The sequence below is a fragment of the Galeopterus variegatus genome, unplaced genomic scaffold (genome assembly GCF_000696425.1).
Source record: "Galeopterus variegatus unplaced genomic scaffold, G_variegatus-3.0.2 Scaffold264, whole genome shotgun sequence".
NCBI classification, from domain to species: Eukaryota; Metazoa; Chordata; class Mammalia; order Dermoptera; family Cynocephalidae; genus Galeopterus; species Galeopterus variegatus.
In genome coordinates, this window is record NW_007726375.1 from 729,508 (window position 1) to 750,473 (window position 20,966).

A 20,966-nucleotide genomic window follows, 5' to 3' on the forward strand; every position below is an offset into this window, starting at 1 on the left:
CATGGAAAAAGACAAAAGACAAAAAAAAAAAAAAAAAAAGAAAGATATTTTTCTTTAATTCTGTATTAGGAAATGTTTCACAGAATTTAGTTATCAAACAGGTGGGAGGGTGGAGGTGGAAACATTGAGAGCAGGGAAAGGGAGCCCTAGTTTGGAGTTTTTCTATTTTCTCTGAGAGATTGCTAAAATCTTTGACAGTGAGGTTAGTGAGCATTTACCGTTAATTTTAAATGTCAGAATTAAACACTTTCAGAACTTTTAGTCTTCAGGTTTATAATTTTATACTTCTTTAAAAATAGGCAATTGTTTTGTATCATTAACAAAAGTCAGGCTGGAAGTTTCAATTGAAATGTCAAAATTGCTCAGATTTTTTTTTTTCTTTTTAAATTAACCTGATATATAATTAGGCCTCTAGCATAAGACGTTAGCATTCCTTACCTCACCTTTACATCATATTTCTTCTTAAAAGAAAAGCAGTTTGTAAACTTTTCTTCAAGGTCTCTCTCACCTCTGTATTATGACTGTGATTGTCCTGCTAAGAGAGATAATTAACAGCAATTTCATTAGCATCTACAAAGGCAAGCTTCCTCATTAGAAGTGAAGAAGAAAAGGACATGATATAATTTAATTAACACAGCATTAATCCATAGCCAAATTTGAAGTGCAGATTCTGCAGGTATTTTCACATCAGATTCAGATTCACCTACATTTCTTTCTTTTTCGTGTATGTGTATGTTTGTGTGGGGGTTTTTTGTTTCGTTTTTCTTTATATTTTAGAATTCTTAAAGAGCATCTTGGGGAACAAGAAGTTTCCATCTCATTAATTGTGGACTCTGTGGAAGAAGGTGACTTGGGAAATTACTCCTGTTATGTTGAAAATGGAAATGGACGTCGACATGCCAGCGTTCTACTTCATAAACGGGGTGAGTGTAACCTTGTAAGCTTGAGTGGTCAACTGAACATACAATGGGAGGGAAATCATTGGGAATCAAAAAACAAATTAAATTTTATTTTTTTACACAAAGTTATCCTAAATAAAATAATCACATTAGCATTAGGGCCATCAATGCAGTCAGCACATTGGATGGGTGACTAGCTCAGAGTCAAATTTGGATTCCTTGCTCTGCTTTAATACCAACTGTATGACCTGGTGTAAGGTGTTTAACTTCTGGAAGCTTCAGTTTCCCCTGGTATATACAATAGGAAAAATAATAGTATCAACTCTTCAGTGTGTTGTAAGGATAAAAGAAGACACAGCAGCCCCATCACAGTGTTAAATATAAATAAATGTATATTGACTTGTTTGAAATTAGAGACAATTATAAAATATGAGCCATGCTTTTTAGTTGGTAAAATTTTTCATGTAAGTTACACGAGAAAAATATGTTTTATACATTATACTAAGTAAAAACTTTATAGTCTTTGGAACAAGTACACTTGATGTTCTCTTACTCAGCAAATTTACAATGATTTTAATTTCAAAGCACACGTTTAATCCTAGAGTCTTTGAGGTTTGAAAAGAAAGAGAACATTGAAGACTGTTCCCCTACTTTATCAGGCAATAGATTCCCTTGGAATAATGTTACCGAAAGCTATTAAAACAGTCACTCCTGTTGTCAAGGTGACTACAATATTAGAATAGTCTACTATTTGGGATGAGAGTAGAGGAGAAACATAAGCAGCAGCTAGTAGTATGATTGGCTCTTTCTGTAGCTTAATATATAGTTAATCAATGAAGGGATTTGAGTAGAAATATCATATATATATATATATGTATGTATGTATGTATATGGACAGGAATAGCTTCTCAGGGTTGGAAGCAACTTAAATATTGTGCAGTCAAATTAATCATCCTTCCATATTATCTTCCCATGTGGTCTATCAGATTATCACATTCCCTCTAAAAGAAGCCTGTTCTATCTTTAGAAAAGTCTGTTAGAAAGCATCACTATTTCACAGTGTGTCTATTCACTGGCTCTAATTCTACACTTTTAATCACTCTTCACCAAGACAGCCCTTCAAATGTTTGATGACAATCACCATGACCCTGCTGGACCTATATTTCACCAGATTTAACCTCTTCAGCTCCTTTTATTCATTCTTCATTTGTATGGATTAAATCTTTCATCATTCTGGTCACTCTCTTGAATATGTTCTAATTAAAGTGTTTAAATTATTTTTCACGAATGAAGGTAGTAGAGAAATTATTTAGGGCACATATAAAAATCTGTTGACTTGGACAACATATATCTCTTGGGACAAGGTAGGGGTGGCAGTTAAGTAGCATCATAAGGAGAGAGGAAGAAAAATGAATTGTTTTTAAGGATAAAGCTATTGAAGTTCTGTTTTTGCAGAGAGGCACACAGCCAGAATGGGCCAAACATACCCCAGGCTATTTTTAGCATGTGTAGCCCAAAGTTAAATTGCCTAAAGCTACAAAAGCTTCCTGTTTTAGAAATAATGAATGATAGAGGAATCAAGAAAATTTTTGAAAAACTTTTCCAGTAATGTCTGATTCCCTAAACATGAAAAAGAAAACTGTGGCCAGTGTTGAAGTGTTCTTCAATACTTAAGACTCACAATGTTTTTCAAACATGTATTTACATCAACAACATTTTATTCTTAGTAAAATAAAAGCATTAAGAAGCCAAAATTAGTCCTTCAAGGTCATGGACTACAAAAGTCCCTTTTAATGTAAATATGTGCCTTCCTTTTAAGGGAGTTGCAGCAAATGAGTCATCAATTCACAAAGGCAGCAATGGATGCAATCTCATGCATTTGAGGGGCTAATAATCATGGGAAATGATTTATCACACTCATCTTGGGGAAAAAGGAAGGACTTTGGTCAACATTTGCCATAACTGCAATTTCTCAGCCCTGCAAGGTTCAGAAGGGCCAGGACACAGCACATGTGAGCCAATAGGTTGGGATCTTTGATCAGAGGATCCCTAAAAAGTCAAATTTCTGTCATGCTAGCAATTATGCAATTATCAGATGAGTTGTTATATTTCTCAGAAGACTAAGTCTCAGAGAAAGAACTAGAAGCTGTCGCTATTAATTGTATTTTTCTGCCGTTGACTCATAAATTTCTTAACAGTCCTTCAAAGTCTTCCTTTCTAAACCTCCCTAGAGGACATGTTAAAACATTTGTTGAATACAGATCTTGTACACTACAAACTGCCATTTTTTCTGACAGGTAAACTTTCCAGGATATACCTTTGCCAAAATTATCTAAGCATTTTTTTTTTCTCCACTGTTACCTTTTGTTCAGTATTGTTGACCTAATAAAATTAATTCAGAGCCCTCCAAGGGGTGGTATGGATTCTTTGAAACATCACTCCCATGTACCAAATAATGGTCTTAATGGTCTTAATGCCAAGTGGATATTATAATAAATAATTCAGCTATGTTTAAGGTAGGCTAGATTCTGGATCAGACTTTTATCTTTATAAAAGAATCTTAATTCCACAAAATCTGGCTGAAAATCTACTAGGAAATTGGACCATAGAAAAACCTTGCTTGAGAATATACAAAGTTGTCAATTCCTGCAGCCAGACAATGCACTTGGACAGTTAGAATCATGTCAGACATACAATATAGATATAGTATTTCACTTACTACGCAAAGCACTAGAATATGCAGTGAGAGACAAAGAATGAAGAGGCAAAGCTCCTGGGGCCATATTGGTCTATGACTACCATGCCCCTTACTCCTCACTCTAGCCAGCAGCTTCTCTTCAGTACTCTTTGCCAGTCCCTGGCCTGGTAAGCTTGAGAGTTAGATCCTGACATCAAAAAGAACAAAATTTGGGCTGGCTGGTTAGCTCAGTTGGTTAGAGTGTGGTGTTATAACACCAAGGTCAAGGGTTCAGATCCCTGGACAGGCATGGGCCAGCCAACAAATAAATAAATAAGTGTGCAATTCTTGGGCCATCAAAAAAAAAAAAAAAAAAAAAAGAACCAAAGTAAAGCAAAGGGAAGACACATTAGTTAATGGTTTATTCCTTGTTCTTACTGTTGCCCATACTTGATTAAATTCTGTGTCTTGAGTCTCTGAATCTTTTATCCAAATGCCTTTGCTTGGAGCCAGCCCGGTGGCGCACTGCTATAGTGCGCTGCTTGGGAAGCGCAGTGGCGCCCCCGCGGAGGGTTCGGATCCCACATACAGACCGGCCGCTCACTGGCTGAGCGAGGGGCGGGAGCAACACCGAGGGTTGTGATCCCGTGGCCGGTCCCGGTCCGGTACGGGCGCGACACTGAGGGTTGTGATCCCGTTGCTGGTCACGAAAAAAGACAAAAAAAAAATAAAAATAAAAAAGGCAAATGCCTTTGCTTGGTTTCTAATTGCTACTGCCCATCTTGACATAAATTAAACACTGACTTTCAATTTTCCTCTAAAAGTTTGACTTTTCCTATTTCCTCCAGTTTTTTACATTGTACATTCCTCTGACCCAAACAGTACTGTAGATGGATATGAAGCAGTCTTGTGCTCTAGCAGTCCTAAATTCTTTCTTCACTTTTTGTGTTTTTTGTCCATATTCTTACTCTGAATGACTTCAGTGTGGACATGTTTACTACCTGAAGCAAAGCACTTTAATGATCAAGGGCATGGACTTTGGAGCAAGGCTGGCTATGTTAAAAAACCAACTCTGTTCTTACTAGCTGTGTTACCTCAGGCAAATCATTCAATCATTGTGAGCCTCAAATTTCTTTTCTATAAAATGGAAATAATAAGACTGACCACATAGAGCAGCTGTGAGGATTAAATAAACTCATATATGTCAATACTTATCACAGTGTCTGACACATACTCAGCACCCAATAAATGTTAACAAGCTATTACAAGATGTCTCTGCTCAAACTATGTGATATTCCAGGTAATGAAGGATGCAGCAATCGTGTGTTCCATTAAAAATTCCCTGAATTCTAATTCATCTTTTATTAAAATGGTCAGCTTTAGCACCAGCAATCTTGTTCCATTGATTCTTAATTTCAATTTATGATAGATTTACTTTGGTTTGAATGTGCTGTTCTAAAGGGGAACTTCATTCATTTACTCATGCATTTAATGATGATTAAGAGCCTACTATGTGCCTGGCATTGTGCTACTCACTCATAAAATTAAATGAACAGAAAATAAAGACCAATATAATTTGGAATATCATCATCTACTTTTTAAATTATGTTGATATTAAACATTCCTAATATAGAATTGTGCTTCCTAGTAAATGTTTGAGTTTGCAACTGTCATGTTAAGGATGTTTATTAGCAATCCTGCTATAAATGGTTATGTTTACGTATATCGATTACAATAATATGGCAATTCATTAATCACTAAGTAATTTGGGATCTGGTAAAGTATCTATCTGAGAGTCTGAGCACTAGTTAATAATGATAAACATCTAGGTTTTCTCTATTCCTCCTCAAATCCATTTTATTTCTTCTGTGCACTTTCTCTCTCCCTCTAAAGAATGTAATAGATAGGAATTAGACTTGCTCAATAAACTCCCTAGTCCTCGAAATATCTTTAGTAGTGTAATTAACGTGCACATCATTTAGGATGCATTGCTTTAAAGCTGGATGAATTTAAACCCAGTGGACTCCTTATCCCATCTTGTAATGAATCGTCTTCATAATATGTTCCCCATCCTTGTTAGTATTTGCCTAATGCATTTATTTATTGAGAGGTACAATAAGATTATAGAACTGTGTAAATCTCCCTTGGAGCTGGCTACTTGACATCTTTGACCACTGATTTCAGAATATATAAAAGCTAAACCTTGCCCAAATATCAAAATCTCCTACCTCTTTATATGGCATTATCTCCTTAGAAAGATAGCAATCCATTAAAGGCAGAGTTGGTGTCCAAAAAAGAGGCACTTTTACTGAGTCTTAATTTATGCAATGCCAAAATATTAAGGAACTTTAGTTATAATGCTGCAGCATCTCCGAATTTGAGCCATCAGGTTTAACAAATTCTCTCCTTGGATAAGATTTGACATTTTGCAGTCAGAATTGTCTTCTGTTCTGTAATATTTTCCTTGCTTCTCTGCCCCACAGTTACGTAAGATATCTAAATAGCTGACCCCAATTCTATATTTTTTTCTTGGCAACTAATGCCAAAACAAATAAATAAGCACACTTGCAAGCTATTATGAATGCCAATTGCTCAAATTGTCCAATGCTAAAAATTTTGTACCTTTGAGCTTCTTGATATAAACATTCAAACAAGGCTATTGATTGCCACCAAAGTTACAGGCATGAAAATTAACCCTTTGAGCTATTTCCTTAGACATAGAATATATGTTTTAAGTGAGGTTAGTTCCAAGTTGTTTTTGCTTCAGCAGTGGTATATCTTTTCAAAGGCCTATTGATCCCAGTTTTTGCTGATCAGTTACAGCATGGAAATTTGTTATGTAACATAGTTTTGCTTTTTAGTCATTTTGGTCACTCAGTTTTCTTCCCTGTATACAAGAATATCCAAGTAGCATCTTTGTTAGGAAAGAAAAGAACTGTTTTCTGTGGATGACTAGCTGATTTCTCAATTAATAAATAACAAGGGAATGATCCTGGACAAAGCCAATATTGGGGGTCAGGAGTAATAAACATTTCAGTTTTTATAATCCTGTTGATCGTTCATGTGGGCTAAAGCTCTTAACTATTCAATTATACAAGGTCATAGTCATTAGAAGTCCTTTATTTGCTTTATTGAGTTTTACACTTGTTTTTCTCACTAAACGTTAAATTCTTGATAAAGATCTTTAACTTGTACTCTGTTATATGCTTCAATGTACCTACCCCACTTAGTAAATGTGATGAATAGGTTGATTAAATGTATTCTGAGTAATCTAAACTTTGTCTACAGCAGGGCTTGTCAATCTTGTCACTATTGACATTTTCAGCTGGATAATTCTTTGTTGGAGCTGTCTTGTTCATTGTAGACTGTTCAGCAGCATCCCTGGCCTCTGCCCACTAGATGCCAACATAACTTCCCCAGTTATGACAACCAAAATGTTTCCAGACATTGCCAAATATCCCCAGGGGACAAAATTGCCCCCAGTTGAGAAACACAGCTCTACGGTATGAATATCAGAAACTCCATCCTTTCCTGGAAATGATTTCAGCACCTAAGCTACTCAAAGTAGGCAAATTCAAGACAGAAAGATAGATATTTTCATTTTGAAAACCCTTCAAGGCTAAACCAAATGTGATTGAAAGGTCAACAGAATGGGGGCTTCTCATAGCATAGGAATTGCCAGAAGTTAGGTTCCTAGTTTCCACTTTTGGAAAGTCAGCTAGAAGCCCCTGGACCAGTGCTTCACAAACTTTGCAGTACACACCAATCACCTAGGGAGTGTTTTAAAAAGGAATTTGGAGTAGGACTCAAGGTTTGAATTTTAATTAAGTTTCTTATTGATGCTGCTGCTACTGGTCTGTGGACCACAGTTGGCATACTAAAATCCTTGCCTGGACAACAGATCCTTCTGATAAACGTGGTAGCATCTGATAGGTAAAGAGCAACTAGCTCTCTTGAGCCCACTGTTTCCATGTGAAAGGAAAGAAAGTGGGGTAGAGCCGGTCAGTGAGACTGTGGCTAATTGCCTCATTCTTTTTATATACTCAATACCTTCAAACCTACTTGAACATCGGTACATTGCATTCACACTGTACTCTTAATGAGGTTACATGCCTCACATATTCAATGGAATTGTGCTATGTAGAACACATTACACTCTCAGATGTCTGAGAGGGCACTCTCTTCAAGTACTAAAATAATTAAACTCTTAAATGAACAAGGATCTCATTGTTTGACACAATTTCTACATACCCTATTTTTTAAGAAGGAAATACACTTAGCAATGTCTTAACAATACATATATGGATATATAAATATATTTCAGCCTACGTGAATAGGCCATATACAGTGTTCAGCCTATTCAAATAGCAATTACCAAAGAGAAACAAGATGTATGGTAAAAAGTAAACACTGCTAATTTCCAGTTTTGAATACCTGTATTCAGCTAAATTTCAATTATACATAGTAAGGAAGGACTGGCATATTATGGGAATTGAACGGCCACATATGATTGGTCAGTGATGCAGCTGCAACACAGGCAAAAGAATAGCACAAACCAGATAAACTGTTCTATGTGTTCAAAAGTTTAATTCATTTTAACAGGCATCTGTCTAGGATCTAACAGAGGCTGTAAAACACAGCTAAACCTAAAGTGAGGGTGTTACTGAATTAGGCTCTTGGGTCCCAAAGTCATAGAAATGAATGATGCACCCAGCAGTAAAGCAAACAGTGCTTTAATTAAAGAGGAGATAGATTTAATGCATAAGGAGGATAGTTACAAGAAAGCTAGCCCCCTGGGAGGAGATGTTCAGTGTCCTTTATAGGGAAAAGGGTGCAGGCCAGCGTCATCATTCTGCACCTCTGGAGGTGGTCCATTCTGTTCTTCCTGGTTGCATCATGGGTACATGCTCAGTTAGGTTTGGTCCTTGCCCCTGCTCAGCAGGTCCAAGATGGCGGTGGAGTTTATTATCTTCACTGCAAGAAGGCCATTGTAGTGGTCACCCTGAAGCTTTGTGCACATGTGGGAACTCCTAAAGGGCTCTTAAGGTTAATTTTTACAATTACAGGAAACAATCCTTGGGGAGGGGTTTTGCAACTCAGTGAATATCTGTTTCCCCTCTTATCTCAGTTTATTTTATCAGGGTGGGCCATGGGTAATCATGTGCACTGGGGTGTCTCATGACTAAAGAATGGAAAAGTAACAAAGTGTCCTTTGCAGGGAAAATGGAGTCAGCTTGGTTCACAGGCCTAGCACTATTCTGTCTCAAGGGCAGAGGTAATCCAGTGGAACTCAGATCTTTGTACTGGAAAATGACAAACAAGCAGTGTATGGGAAAATAATTCAGCTTAAAACATTTTCAAAAAGCCCACCAAAATCATCTAGCACACACATAGCAAAATTCCACATGTGATCAGAGATCACAAACAGGATAGCATACTCACGGTCACCACCCACTAACAAACACTTGCTCTTCCTTCTCACAGCTACCTTCATGTTATCGTTACTTCTAGGTCAGTATAACTTGTTGATTGACCATGTTTCATATCCTACTCAAAAATGTCACTTTTCTGCAACCAGCTTAAAGGAGATAATTCATATAATGCTGGTGTATAAAAAAGCAACAAATCATTTCCATTTAACAAATATGCATTGAGTGCCAGCTATGGACAAAGCAGAGTTAGGTGTCCTTAGTAGCTGAGTCACTGTTGCCAGAGGGATGTCTACCACCATCCTGGGGTATTAAAGCACCATCATTGGGGAGAGAGAGATGGCTGTGCATTTTTATGGCTGTGAATTCCTGTATTAAGTTGAGAAATGGCACAACTGGGTCATAAAATGCAAGGTATAACTTTTAATAAGCAGTTCCTGTATGTTGAACTTTGACAACCAGGTCAGTAAAGTGGGAAATTAGACATGACACATAAAGAATGCTAACTATTCTCTCAGGTCATATAGTAGGAAGAAAATGTGTTGATTTCCAATAGATTACCATGGTAACTTGTATTAGATTTTAGTGTTGAGAATTAAATTTGCCATCTGCAAGAAATATGTTAGCTATTTGTCTCTACTTTTAGGGCATGTATTCTATTTTTAGCATGTATTCTATGAAGAATCATATATCTGGAGCTTGATTTTTCTAAATTAAAAGTGGACATTTAAATGCTATTAAAATAGATTTCATTTTTAAATCAAAAAGAAAATCTAGTGGTATATTTAGGAAAGCACACAGATTTTTAAAACCACCCAAGGTTTATTGCCATTAATTGAAATTTGATATGAATGAGGATTGACTGAAAAGAAATTATAAACTGTGATGAAAAAACGGACGGTTACTTGAGAATGTTTTATTTTTTTATTCTTCAGTTGTATGTGGCCTAGAGCAAGTCTCTTTGTGTCACTGTTCTTCAATTTTATCACTTGTAAACTAATTACCCCTAAGCCCCACTGGAGGCATCTTGAAAGAACACATTAGACACTGAGTGACTAATAATATATATTAGACCATTTGTCAGATTTTACAGATCTTCAGAGTTTTTAGTCCTTGTGCCTCATTTTGCCAATCTTGAAAGTGAGATGAAGTGGCTGCTTTTCCCAGGATTTTCTTATGGTTTAAATGTTGGTAAAGTTCACTCGGATCTTTAGATGGCAAGTTCCTATCACTGCAACGTAGAAATTGTAATTCGTTATGATATGTGACTTCAATTCTCAGTACTGACTTGTAATGTTTGCCAAATTCACGCAAACTAAAATAGAAGAGGCCATTATCAAAGCCTGAAAGAATGGAACATAAATTGCCTGACTTAAATCAATTTGGAATTGTAATTCTGGTACATAATATAAAATGAGTAAGACTTGAAAATTCATTTATGCTATCCCACAGTTTCAAGTTAATGACTCACAAGTGGTTGGGTACACTTCTAATTCTCCCCAAACGAACAAATACTTCTATATTATTTAAAATCCTTAGCATTGAAAGTAGCTTAAAGGAATACATTAAAGCTATCACAATAAATTCTGTTTGGTTGTCTTCTTGAGTAGACTGCTGTCAATGGCAACTCAGTAGTCCCATAAAAATTGGTAGTATTAAAATATATTTTCAACTGTTGACTATTCACATGTGAGACTAGTTTCCACATCTGCAAACCAATGCAATTAGTCTAAATGAAGTTTGAAATCTACACATCCTCTAAAATCAGATTGTGTTTTAACCTACTTTTTGTGTGAATATTTATAAACTGTTGCCACAAGTGATTATTATTTATGTAGAGAAAAGCTCCATAGTGGTGTTAAAAAATTCCTGCTAGATTTGCCGTGTTGAACCAGGCAACTTTAAATGACAGTTAAATAATTAATTAGGCTAAAATGGTTACCAAGAGGACACTTAGCAGAACACAGCTTGCAAACCACCTTGAACAATTCCATTCCAAATTGTCCAGAGTAAAAGGCTAAATATAAGCTATTTTGTGGTATTAGTATTTAAAGCCGTAGATCACTTGCTTATGTTATGGTTATCTGAAAACCTAATACACTAGAAAGAGATACATAAAAAAAAATTCTCTGAAGTATTAACAGTGTTTCTCTCAGGGTGGGATGATTCCATGTGATCTTTAATTTCTTCTTATCATTCTTATACATTTGTCAAATTCCCTTCAAGAGGCATATATTATAGTGTCAAGGAAAAAAAGGTAAGAAAATATAGATCTATTTTGGGACAGCTACTGAATATTTTTTGAATATTTAGAGGCCTTATCATTAATTTATTTGCTATAAAATCAAGTTATTTGCACATTTTTAAAGTATATTGAAAGCTATTTGCTTGAATGTACACTATTGCTCCCAGTTTGTCTGTCTATATTAGAAAATATTATACAAAACACCTTTACTTCTACATTATTTTCTCAAGCCACTGCTAATTTTCACATACTGAAAATCAATACATAGAGTAAGGTGATAAGATAATGCACTATTCTCTGTGAACTGGGCCTGTGTTACTGCCATTTTGGTAAAAGAGAATTAATTATTGTGGACAGGCCCTTTCATGTATCCCAACTACAGAGGCCACTAAACTATATGAGCCATTGACTTTGTTCTCAACATGGTTTAAGGAGCCATTTACTGCACACTCAGAAGGAATCAAGTAATGGTAGGTTCAGTTACTGGTAGTTCCCAAAACATGTCCATTTCTTCATAAATTGCTAATGGTAGAAAAAAAAGTTTTAAAAAGTTAAAAAAAAAAGGTTCAAAAATTTACTATTGAAAGTTATCTCTTTACAAAATGAGAACACAAGGCAAATTTACCACTATTTTCCTCAGCATGTGTATGTATTCAAAAAGCAGAGATTGATCAAAAAGATTCAAGAGAGAGAAGAAATAGATTTTTCTGTTACTTCTATTGGGCGAAATGAACCAGCATATGGTTTGATTATTGTTTTTGCCATATTAAGTCTGTAACTCTGGAATCACCAAGATTTTGAATAAAACTTGTCTCATAAGAAAAACTACTATCAACAGCTTTTGCCAAACACTTTTTATTCTAATGATTTCAATTGGGAAATATGTTAAACCCCTAGTCGTGCCTGGGCTAATGTCAGAATCCTGCCGACGTCGCCAATTGTCATGCTAGGGCTGCATCTAGAGCTCACAGACCCCTCAAGCCCATTCCAGACTGGGTCACAAACCCTTCACACGCCAGGCTGGGTCTCCAGACCTCTCACACGCAGGTCTATGAGCTAGGTAACCAGCAAAAAGGTCCTTGGAAACTGTAGGCTGGAAAGCATGGCCGCAGGCAGTGGCAGCCGCTGGAGACAGTTGGCAGCCAATGTGGCGGGGCCGCACAGGCAGGCTAACTGCACCCACACACAACCTATTCACAGCAAATGCTCGGCAAGATTCCGAACATCTGAGGGGCTCTGACCACCCTCCTGCACTTTTCCAACAATCCACCCAACCTATTCACAGCAAATGCTCGGCAAGATTCCGAACATCTGAGGGGCTCTGACCACCCTCCTGCACTTTTCCAACAATCCACCCCTTCAGGCCCCTCGCCGTACAATCTGTGCGTTCAGAATCTTCCGCGATATTCCCTTAGTGAGGATAAATTACCCTTACACTCACATATTACACATTCCATCCCAGTCCCAAAAGTCTTTAATCTGTTGCAGCACCAACTCAAAAGTGCAAAGTTCAAAGTCTCCTCTGAGACCAAAAGCAAAAGTCCTTTCAGCTGTGAACCTGTAAAGAGTCAAAACAACTTAATCTACTTCCAGGATACAGTGGGACTGACATCGGGAACACATTCCCATTCCAGAAGGGAGGAATAGAGAGGAAAAACAGTCCCCAAACAAACGCAAAACCCAAACAGGACAAACATCAAGCACACTGGGGCACTTGGACCCCTAAAGCACTGAGCAACCAAGTTCCTACAGCTCTGCCAAGTGCAGCCCATTGTGCCCTGGTGCCTGTGGCTTTTCCAGGCTGGTGCTGCACATTGCCAGCAGCCCCACAGTTCTGGGCTCCTGGTGACATTCCCACCATCCTGGCTCCACTAGACATTTCCTCAGTGGGGGTTCTCTGTGGTGGCTCTGACCCCACTTTTCTACTCGATACTGCTCCGTAGATGACCTCCACAGCGGCTCCGCCCCTGCAGCAGGTCTCTGCTTGAGTCTCCTGGCTTTTTCATACATCCTCCGAAATCTAGGTAGAAGTTGCCATACCTCCACTGCTCTCACATACTGCTGGCCTGCAAACTTAACACAATGTGAATGCCACCAAGGCTTTTGGCTTTTACTCTTCGGAAGTGCTGAGGCAGGATTGCTCCAGCCAGAGCCGCTGGGATGCAAGGAGCAGTTTGCTGAAGGCAGCTGCACCCCAGCTCTGTCCTCAAGGACAACTCAGTTCTCCTAGGCCTCAGGGTCTATGATGGGTGGGGCACCCATCCAGACTTCTCAAATGCCCTCAGGGCTTTTTCCCCCATTGTCCTGGTTTTTAACATCTGGCTGCCTCACTGCAAGATAATGTCTTTAGCAAACAGTTTATCTGCTTCACTGTTGTATTTTTCTCCTGCTCTCCACTTCTCTACCACATGGCCAGGCTGCAAATTTTCTAAATCTTTACATTCTGCTTCCCTTTTACATTCTGGCTTTTTAATTACTTCAATCAGCTCAGCTTACACCAGCTACTCACTCAGTCGCGGGCACTTTTGCAGCATTTGCCCACAGTTCAAACACCTGCATTCACCCAGTCCATCAAGGAGTGGCTGCCCGGCCCCTGCAAATATCTGTGGCTCTCCTGTAACCTCTGTCACCAGTACAGGTGCATAGTAATGGAGACTAACTTTTCCACCTTTTCACCAGGCGAAAACATACTTGAAATTCTGCAAGGGCACCCATCCTCAGGTCATCTGCCCATCTGCATGTGTCACTCTCTCCTCGGGTTTATACTGCACCCTTCAAGCCATTTGCCTTTAGACAAACACAACATGCAGTTACTACATCATCTCTAAAGCACATTACACCATCCACCCGTAGATCTCATAGTTGCAGCAGCCAGGAGCTCTCCCTGTTTCTGCTGCTTTACTGTCTCAATTTCTCGTGCACAACAAGTCATGCCTGGAGATGCACAGTTTTCCCCAACTTACCACTGAGTTGGTCATCTTCCCTGGTGTGAGTAGCAAGAGTGGCCAGTCACTGCACGTCATCCTCCAGGACATCTTCCAACAACTCTGCTTTCTGCCGCAAATTTCGATGAGTTTGCAGCATAGTGATCAGCAGCCAGGCTCTGGTCAGCAGAAAAGTGGCTACTGGGCACCACATGCTCAAGGATAGCCACATTTCCTCCCCCTCCCAAGGAGTTTTGCATTATAGTACCTGGTCTATGCTACCTTGCAGTACAGTGTGCAGAAACCAGAGGAAGGTGGCCATGGAGCACAACATCTTCAAAAGTAGCCACATTTCCTCCTTCTTCCAAGGGCTTTTTGCTCCCTTAACTGTTCAGAATCTTGCTGATTACACTGATAGTTGTGCCTGGGCTAATGTTGGAATCCTGCTGACATCACCAGTTGTCTAGCTATGGCTGGGTCTGGAGCTCACAGACCCCTCAAGCCCATTCCAGACTGGGTCACAAACCCTTCACATGCCAGGCTGGGTCACCAGACCCCTTACACGCAGGTCTATGAGTTAGGCAACCAGCAAACAGGTCCTTAGAAGCCATAGGTTGGAAAGCATGGCCACACATGTGGCAGCCACCCGAGACAGTTGGCAGCCAAGGTGGTGGCGCTGCACAGGCACACTAACTCTGCCCATAGACAACCTATTCAAAGCAAATGCTCAGCAAGATTCTGAACATCTGAAGGGCCCTGACCACGCTCCTGCACTTTCCTAACACCCCTAGAGGAAGAAAATTAAAAACATAACACAAAATTCTGAAGTTTATCAATGCATCTCATTTTTGTATGTTGCCATGCAATCAGTTTTTACGTGTGTAAAATATCTTATAAATGTTATTTTCATCAACCGAATATACTGTGCTTCATCATCCTATTTTTTAAGATAAATTCAATGTTTCTGTATAAAGCATGGCTCCTTCTATTGGTTATCTAAGCAGTCCAGATGGTCTGGGTTCTTTGGCCAACCCAAAGCATTCTTTTTTTTTTTTTCCTTTTTGTCTTTTTTTTTTACTGACCGGTAATGGGATCGCAACCCTCGGTGTTGCGCCCGCACCGCACTCAGCCAGTGAGCGGGAACCAGTCTCCACATGGGATCCAAACCCTCGGCGGGAGCGCCGCCACACTCCCAAGCGGCGCACTCACCAGTGCGCCACTGGGCCGGCCCCCAAAGCATTCTTAATGGAAGACCGAATTGTTCTAACTGTGACAATATATCCTCTGGTGGAGAATTGCTTTCAGGACAAACATTGCATCCTTTAACAAAAAGGAGTGAAATGACAATGCCACCTTCATTCTGACAATTTCTCTCAAGAGATGTTCTGTAACATTCCATCTGTGCCTGTCCATTTGTATGACATGTTAAGAAGGAAATTCCTAGTAGAGAGAAAACAAATACTTTTTCTTCTAAGATATTTTCTTTTAGGCATCAGTGAAGTTTGACACCTTGATAGCCCTGTCTCTTAAGCTTCTCACCTGAGGCACTTTTGTTCTTTATTATAGCAGCATCTTCCTTTTTTGTCTGGTTTCTACTCATCATACTTAATCTCATGAGCTCTAAGATGAAGGAGCCCCCATCTGTATACTTTTTATGCCTGTGTGTGTGTGCAAATACACAATGGTCTGTGTGTGCATTGCACATTATGGTCTTTAGATAGAGATATTTCAAACACTGCTTTTATAATCTAAAGAGGAAATGTTTTCTGTAATAAAGCTCTGTCTGTGTTAGTAACTCCACTTTGTACATTTTGAAAATAGATGCCAATTTTCTTCAAGGGAGAATCATTGTTTTATTGTTCTGACCTCATTTTAGAAAACCTGGCTTAATTGGTACCATAAATCCTTCAAACAAATATTTATCGACAAGGTGTATGCTATCCACTTTGAAAAGAAAAAAGAAACAAAAACAACATATTTTAGCTGAGAAATGGAAACATCAATTTGCCTACTGTCACCCATCACACCATACATCATTTTCCCGGTACTCCAGACCAAACTACGTGCCAAAAACCTTTGCAGGCACTCCTGCACTGGGCCCACTCAGTGCTGATCCCCATCCCTAAAATCCCCCAACAGAAACACACAAACACACACATACAGAAACACCCCAAGTGAGTTGCTCACCTGGCTCATGATTATGATGACTATACTATAGCATTTTTTACACCCATATAAAGAGGTCTAGCACAGTGACACTTAAGTGCTAAATAAATATTAATTTTATTATTTTGTTATTAAATATCTGCTTATATGCCTGACTCTGCAACTAGACATGAGCTCCTTTAAGGCAAGAAGCATATTATATCTATCACTCTATCACTAGAACTCAAAAGCACTGTTCCTTGTACATAAAAGGCACTTATTAAACAAAGAGAAAATAAATGAATTAGTGAGTGAAAACAAAAAGATGAATAGCAATATCAAAGATGTAAAGCAGTACATGATTGATTTCCAAATGCCAAGTAAATACAAACTTTCTTAGTTCTGTAAGTATACAAGATTACACTGTCATTGGATTTGTGAATGAATGATAATTTTTAAATTTATATTCTGAAGTTGACCATTTTTCTATATAATGAATTTTTATTATCAACTTAATGGACTGGATATTAATAATTATGCCCCATCAATTGCTTGTGCCTTATGATACATTGACTAGAAAAATGGCCTAAAAAGATATTATTGGAATTTTAGAGTCGAAACATAAAAATTTAACTTTTTATTAGAAAATTGGGTTCTTAATCACCTACTTATTCATTTCTTCAACAAATATTCATTGAGTAACTACAATATGTCAGACAGTTTTCGAGGTACTTGGGATAATCAGTGAAAAGTATAGACAAAGTAGAAAACAAAAAGAAAACCCAGAAAAACAACAAAAACAACTTTGCCCTGATGAAGTTTAAATTCCAGCATGACAAGAAAAACAATAGACAACAATACACTTATTAATAACCATACTAAATATTATGTTATATAGTGACAAATATTATAGAAAAAAATTAAGACGTGAGTGCAAGATGCAACCATAGGTTTATGCTTGGAATTAGTAGTCAGTGGACCAAATAGATAAGGTGCTATATGAGCAAAGACTTGAAGAAGCAAAAAGAGAGGCATGCAGAAATCTGGGAGAAAAGCACTCTAGTCAGAGAAAATAGCCAGAGCAAAGGTCCTAAGACAAAACAATTGTTTATGATGTGATACTAAACAAACCTAATTGTGATATAGTGCGATATGGTAGGTGATGAAAAAAGCTACAGGAAATAACATGTTTTAAGGAGGGCGAATCACTTTTAGTTGGAAAAGCTTCATTGAAAGTACAGATCTTAGCCTTCCCTTAAAGGATTGGTAGGGTTTCGATAAATGGAAAGGAGAGGTTCTGGGTCTGTACCTTATTGGGAAAACAGGTCAAATTCAATTCACATTGGAGGGATAAATTATTGCTGGAGATTAGTTAGCTGCTTTTGACTTTCTTCCATGTGCAATGTAAATCAACTAAAGGTTCATGAAGAAAATTCCAAGGTGAAGACATGTTTTAGGAAGATTAAATTGAAGACTTTGTACAGACTAGATTAGAATAGGTATAAATAATACAATTTTAATCCAAACATAATCAACCCAAAATACACTCTAATTACAATAACACTTGCAATAATGTGATCTTACCATTTGATATGTCTTTTATCTTCTAACTTCTATTTTGGAATAAAAAATGCAGACGTTACAGAAAAATTGTAAGAATAGTGTAATAAAGTTCCACATATCTTCTCTACCTATATTCACCAATTAGTATTATTTTGCCACATTTAATTTATCTCTCTTCCTATAGATATATAGACAAATGATAGAGCTACACTGTGTATACAAGCATATAGCACATTTTATTGCTAAACCACGAGAGTAAATTGCAGTCATTGTGACTAAATTCTTCAGTGTGAATCTCCTGAAAACAAGGATATTTTGTTATATAACCAGAGTACGCTTATGAAATTCAGGAAAATTGAAAATGATAAAATGCTATTGTTTATTACATTGTCTGTATTCAAATTTCAAAAATGTTCCCAATCGATACCCTTTCTACCATATTTCCCATCCAGAATTATGCATTGCGTGTAGCTGTCTAGTCTCTTTAGTCTTTGTCTTTCATAACATTGACATTTTTGAAGAGTGGGAACCAGATGATTTTCTTTTCTGTAGTTGTCCCTCTGTTTGAGTTGGCCGGAAACTTCCTCATTTTTCAGATGTTTATGTGTTTCAGGCTAGAATACTACATAAATGACATTGGCACATGTTGTCGATTTGCCTCATTACTGGTGGTGTTAACTTTGGTCTTTTCTTTAAGATGGTGTCCATTTTCCCCTTAGTCATTAATAAATAATCAGTGGGGAGGTACTTTGAGACAGTGTAAGTAACCTGCCTCACCAATCTTATGCCCAATAATTTTAACATCTGCTGATGATTCTTGTCCCCCAAAAAATGTTATGATGATGGTTGAAGAAATGGTGATTTCTAACTCTCTCATTCCTTCCATATTTACCGGTTGGCATTCTATTCTTAGGGAGAGATTTCCCTTTTTATTTGTTTGCTTATAATTAATATGGACTGATGGTTCATACTTTGTTCAATTACTGTCATTATTCATTTTAATTCATCCTTTAAAACATACCACTTATGAATATGTCTTACTTCATAGGAAGAAAAAAACAGCTTAGCATTCTTCTTATCTGGTTTAGGGAGAGGAAAAGCACAATCCAAGGGTAGGCTTTAGCAAACTGCATAGAGCATGATGCACTTTTTTCCTCGTCTTTTATTTTATTTTTCATATTTAATAGTTCATTAACATGTAACAATTAAGTTCCAAGGACTTGTGGGACCTTAGTCTTAACTAGACCCTAATGATGGGCCTTAACCAATGACCATATTTGCATTCTCGATTGGCAGTAAGTAAAAGTTAATTTGATGCTTTGCATGCAAACCTTTTTCCAAAATGGCAAAATATACATTTGGAAGGTAATCTTTTGTCCAAATGTTTAGTCACACAGATCAAGCTGCTCCATTCAGGGGCCAATTTCATTTTTATTATCATAATTATTTTTGGTATACCCTGCCTTGTTCCAAAAAGGACTTTTGCAAGAGCAAAACTGCTAATTTACGTACGAGTTTATACGTTCCCCATACATGTTCTTGCTGTTATGTAAATAGCAACTCAGTTTCTTAATGTGTTACCAAAAAAAAAATTATAACTGCTTCTAAATTGCACTGATGTATTGTAGAATTGAGCTGAATATCTTTGTAGGCTGAGCATAATTATCTTCCTGCCAGGAACAAATACGTTATACAGCTCCAGAGAAATAAATATGCATATGAATTTATGTGGATGGATAAATCCTTATAAACTTTAGCTCTTTATAACACAATGAGAGAAGAAGAAATGTACTTGGTGAGTCTAATGAATAAACTGGGATCATTATAGTGTCTATCATGCATTTTCCCCACAAACTTGCATTTTACTGCATACAAATCAGGGCAGAACATTTCAAAGGACTTTGTATAGTGAATGAACCAACTTTAGCCTGAACTATGTAAGAATAAGCCACCTAAAATCTTGAAGATTTTTAGACAAGATTTTATATATATAAAGTGTGTGTGTGTGTATATGTACACACACACACAATACATATAGAGATCAAATGAAGATACAAAATGAAAACTACAAGTGAAGAATTCAAAAGTACCTATGAACTTTTGTTTACTTTGCTTAATAAATCTTTTTCTCTTCAAAGATTTCCAACAGAGAAAGTTTGCAAACAGTACCACCAGGTACAGACCAATTAAAAAAAAAGGATCCCAAACTACACTAGGTAATTGCAGCAAGATTAGTGTAAACCAAATGCATTTATTATTTGCAATGTAATCCAATATACTAAGAGATGGCATGTGCTTTATTTTAATTAGCTGTTTCTTTTATGGGGTTGCTTTCTCCAACTGTCTTGATAAGAAAAAATTGTAGTCATTGCTCAAAATGTTTGTAGCAAATCTAGTTTTAAATTGAAATAATTTATCCCGAAAGGAGTCTACTACTGTGGCAATAATCAATGTGTTTTCCCTTAGCCCATACTGGAGCTTTCCAAGGACTATTGTTAATTGCCTGTAACGAAATGACTGCTGGTGCCCTTAAATGTAACTCTTTGGCACTTGTTCATTTGTTGTGTTTAACCAAATGCCAGTTTCCCTTAGGTTCTGCCTAGTGATTTTGCTTTACAGTTTTCAATATTTAGTCTCAGTCCCTTAAAGGGGGCAGAGCCTATCATTTTAACAAAATAACACAAAGGCTAAACAGATTTTAAAAGGTCTGTACTTTCTTTTTCCGTCCTCAGATGTTGAATTGTGCTGAAATGGAATCTTTTTTATTTTTTAAATGCTGCCACTCCAGGCAACTTGAACTAGAGCTGAAAAGCAGATCCTATTTCAGACAGAAAATGACATTTGCTGGGGTAGCACCATCCACATTGTAATGTAAAGATTAAATGCAGCAGTGGGCCCAAATACTTTCTTTCAACTTTGACAGAATTTAACCCCTAGTAATTTTGCCCTCACCCAAGGAATAAGTAATAATAGGTAGCACTCATATTAATGAATGTGTTTCCGGCTAGGAGCAAAAGAATGTGGAGACTAAATCTAATGCACCATTTTTTGTAGGGGGTGGTTCACATGCTATATAAACCAACG

At 37.4% G+C, this 20,966-nt stretch overlaps 1 protein-coding gene across 1 annotated transcript in view; it reads left to right on the forward strand.

Moving 5' to 3' along the window:
- Positions 1-20,966, forward strand: part of IL1RAPL1 (interleukin 1 receptor accessory protein-like 1) — a 628,540-nt gene that overhangs the window by 582,899 nt on the left and 24,675 nt on the right. The window contains exon 6 of the mRNA XM_008566696.1: positions 778-923. Coding sequence (XP_008564918.1) covers positions 778-923 — 146 coding nt within the window. The remainder of the gene's footprint in view (positions 1-777; positions 924-20,966) is intronic.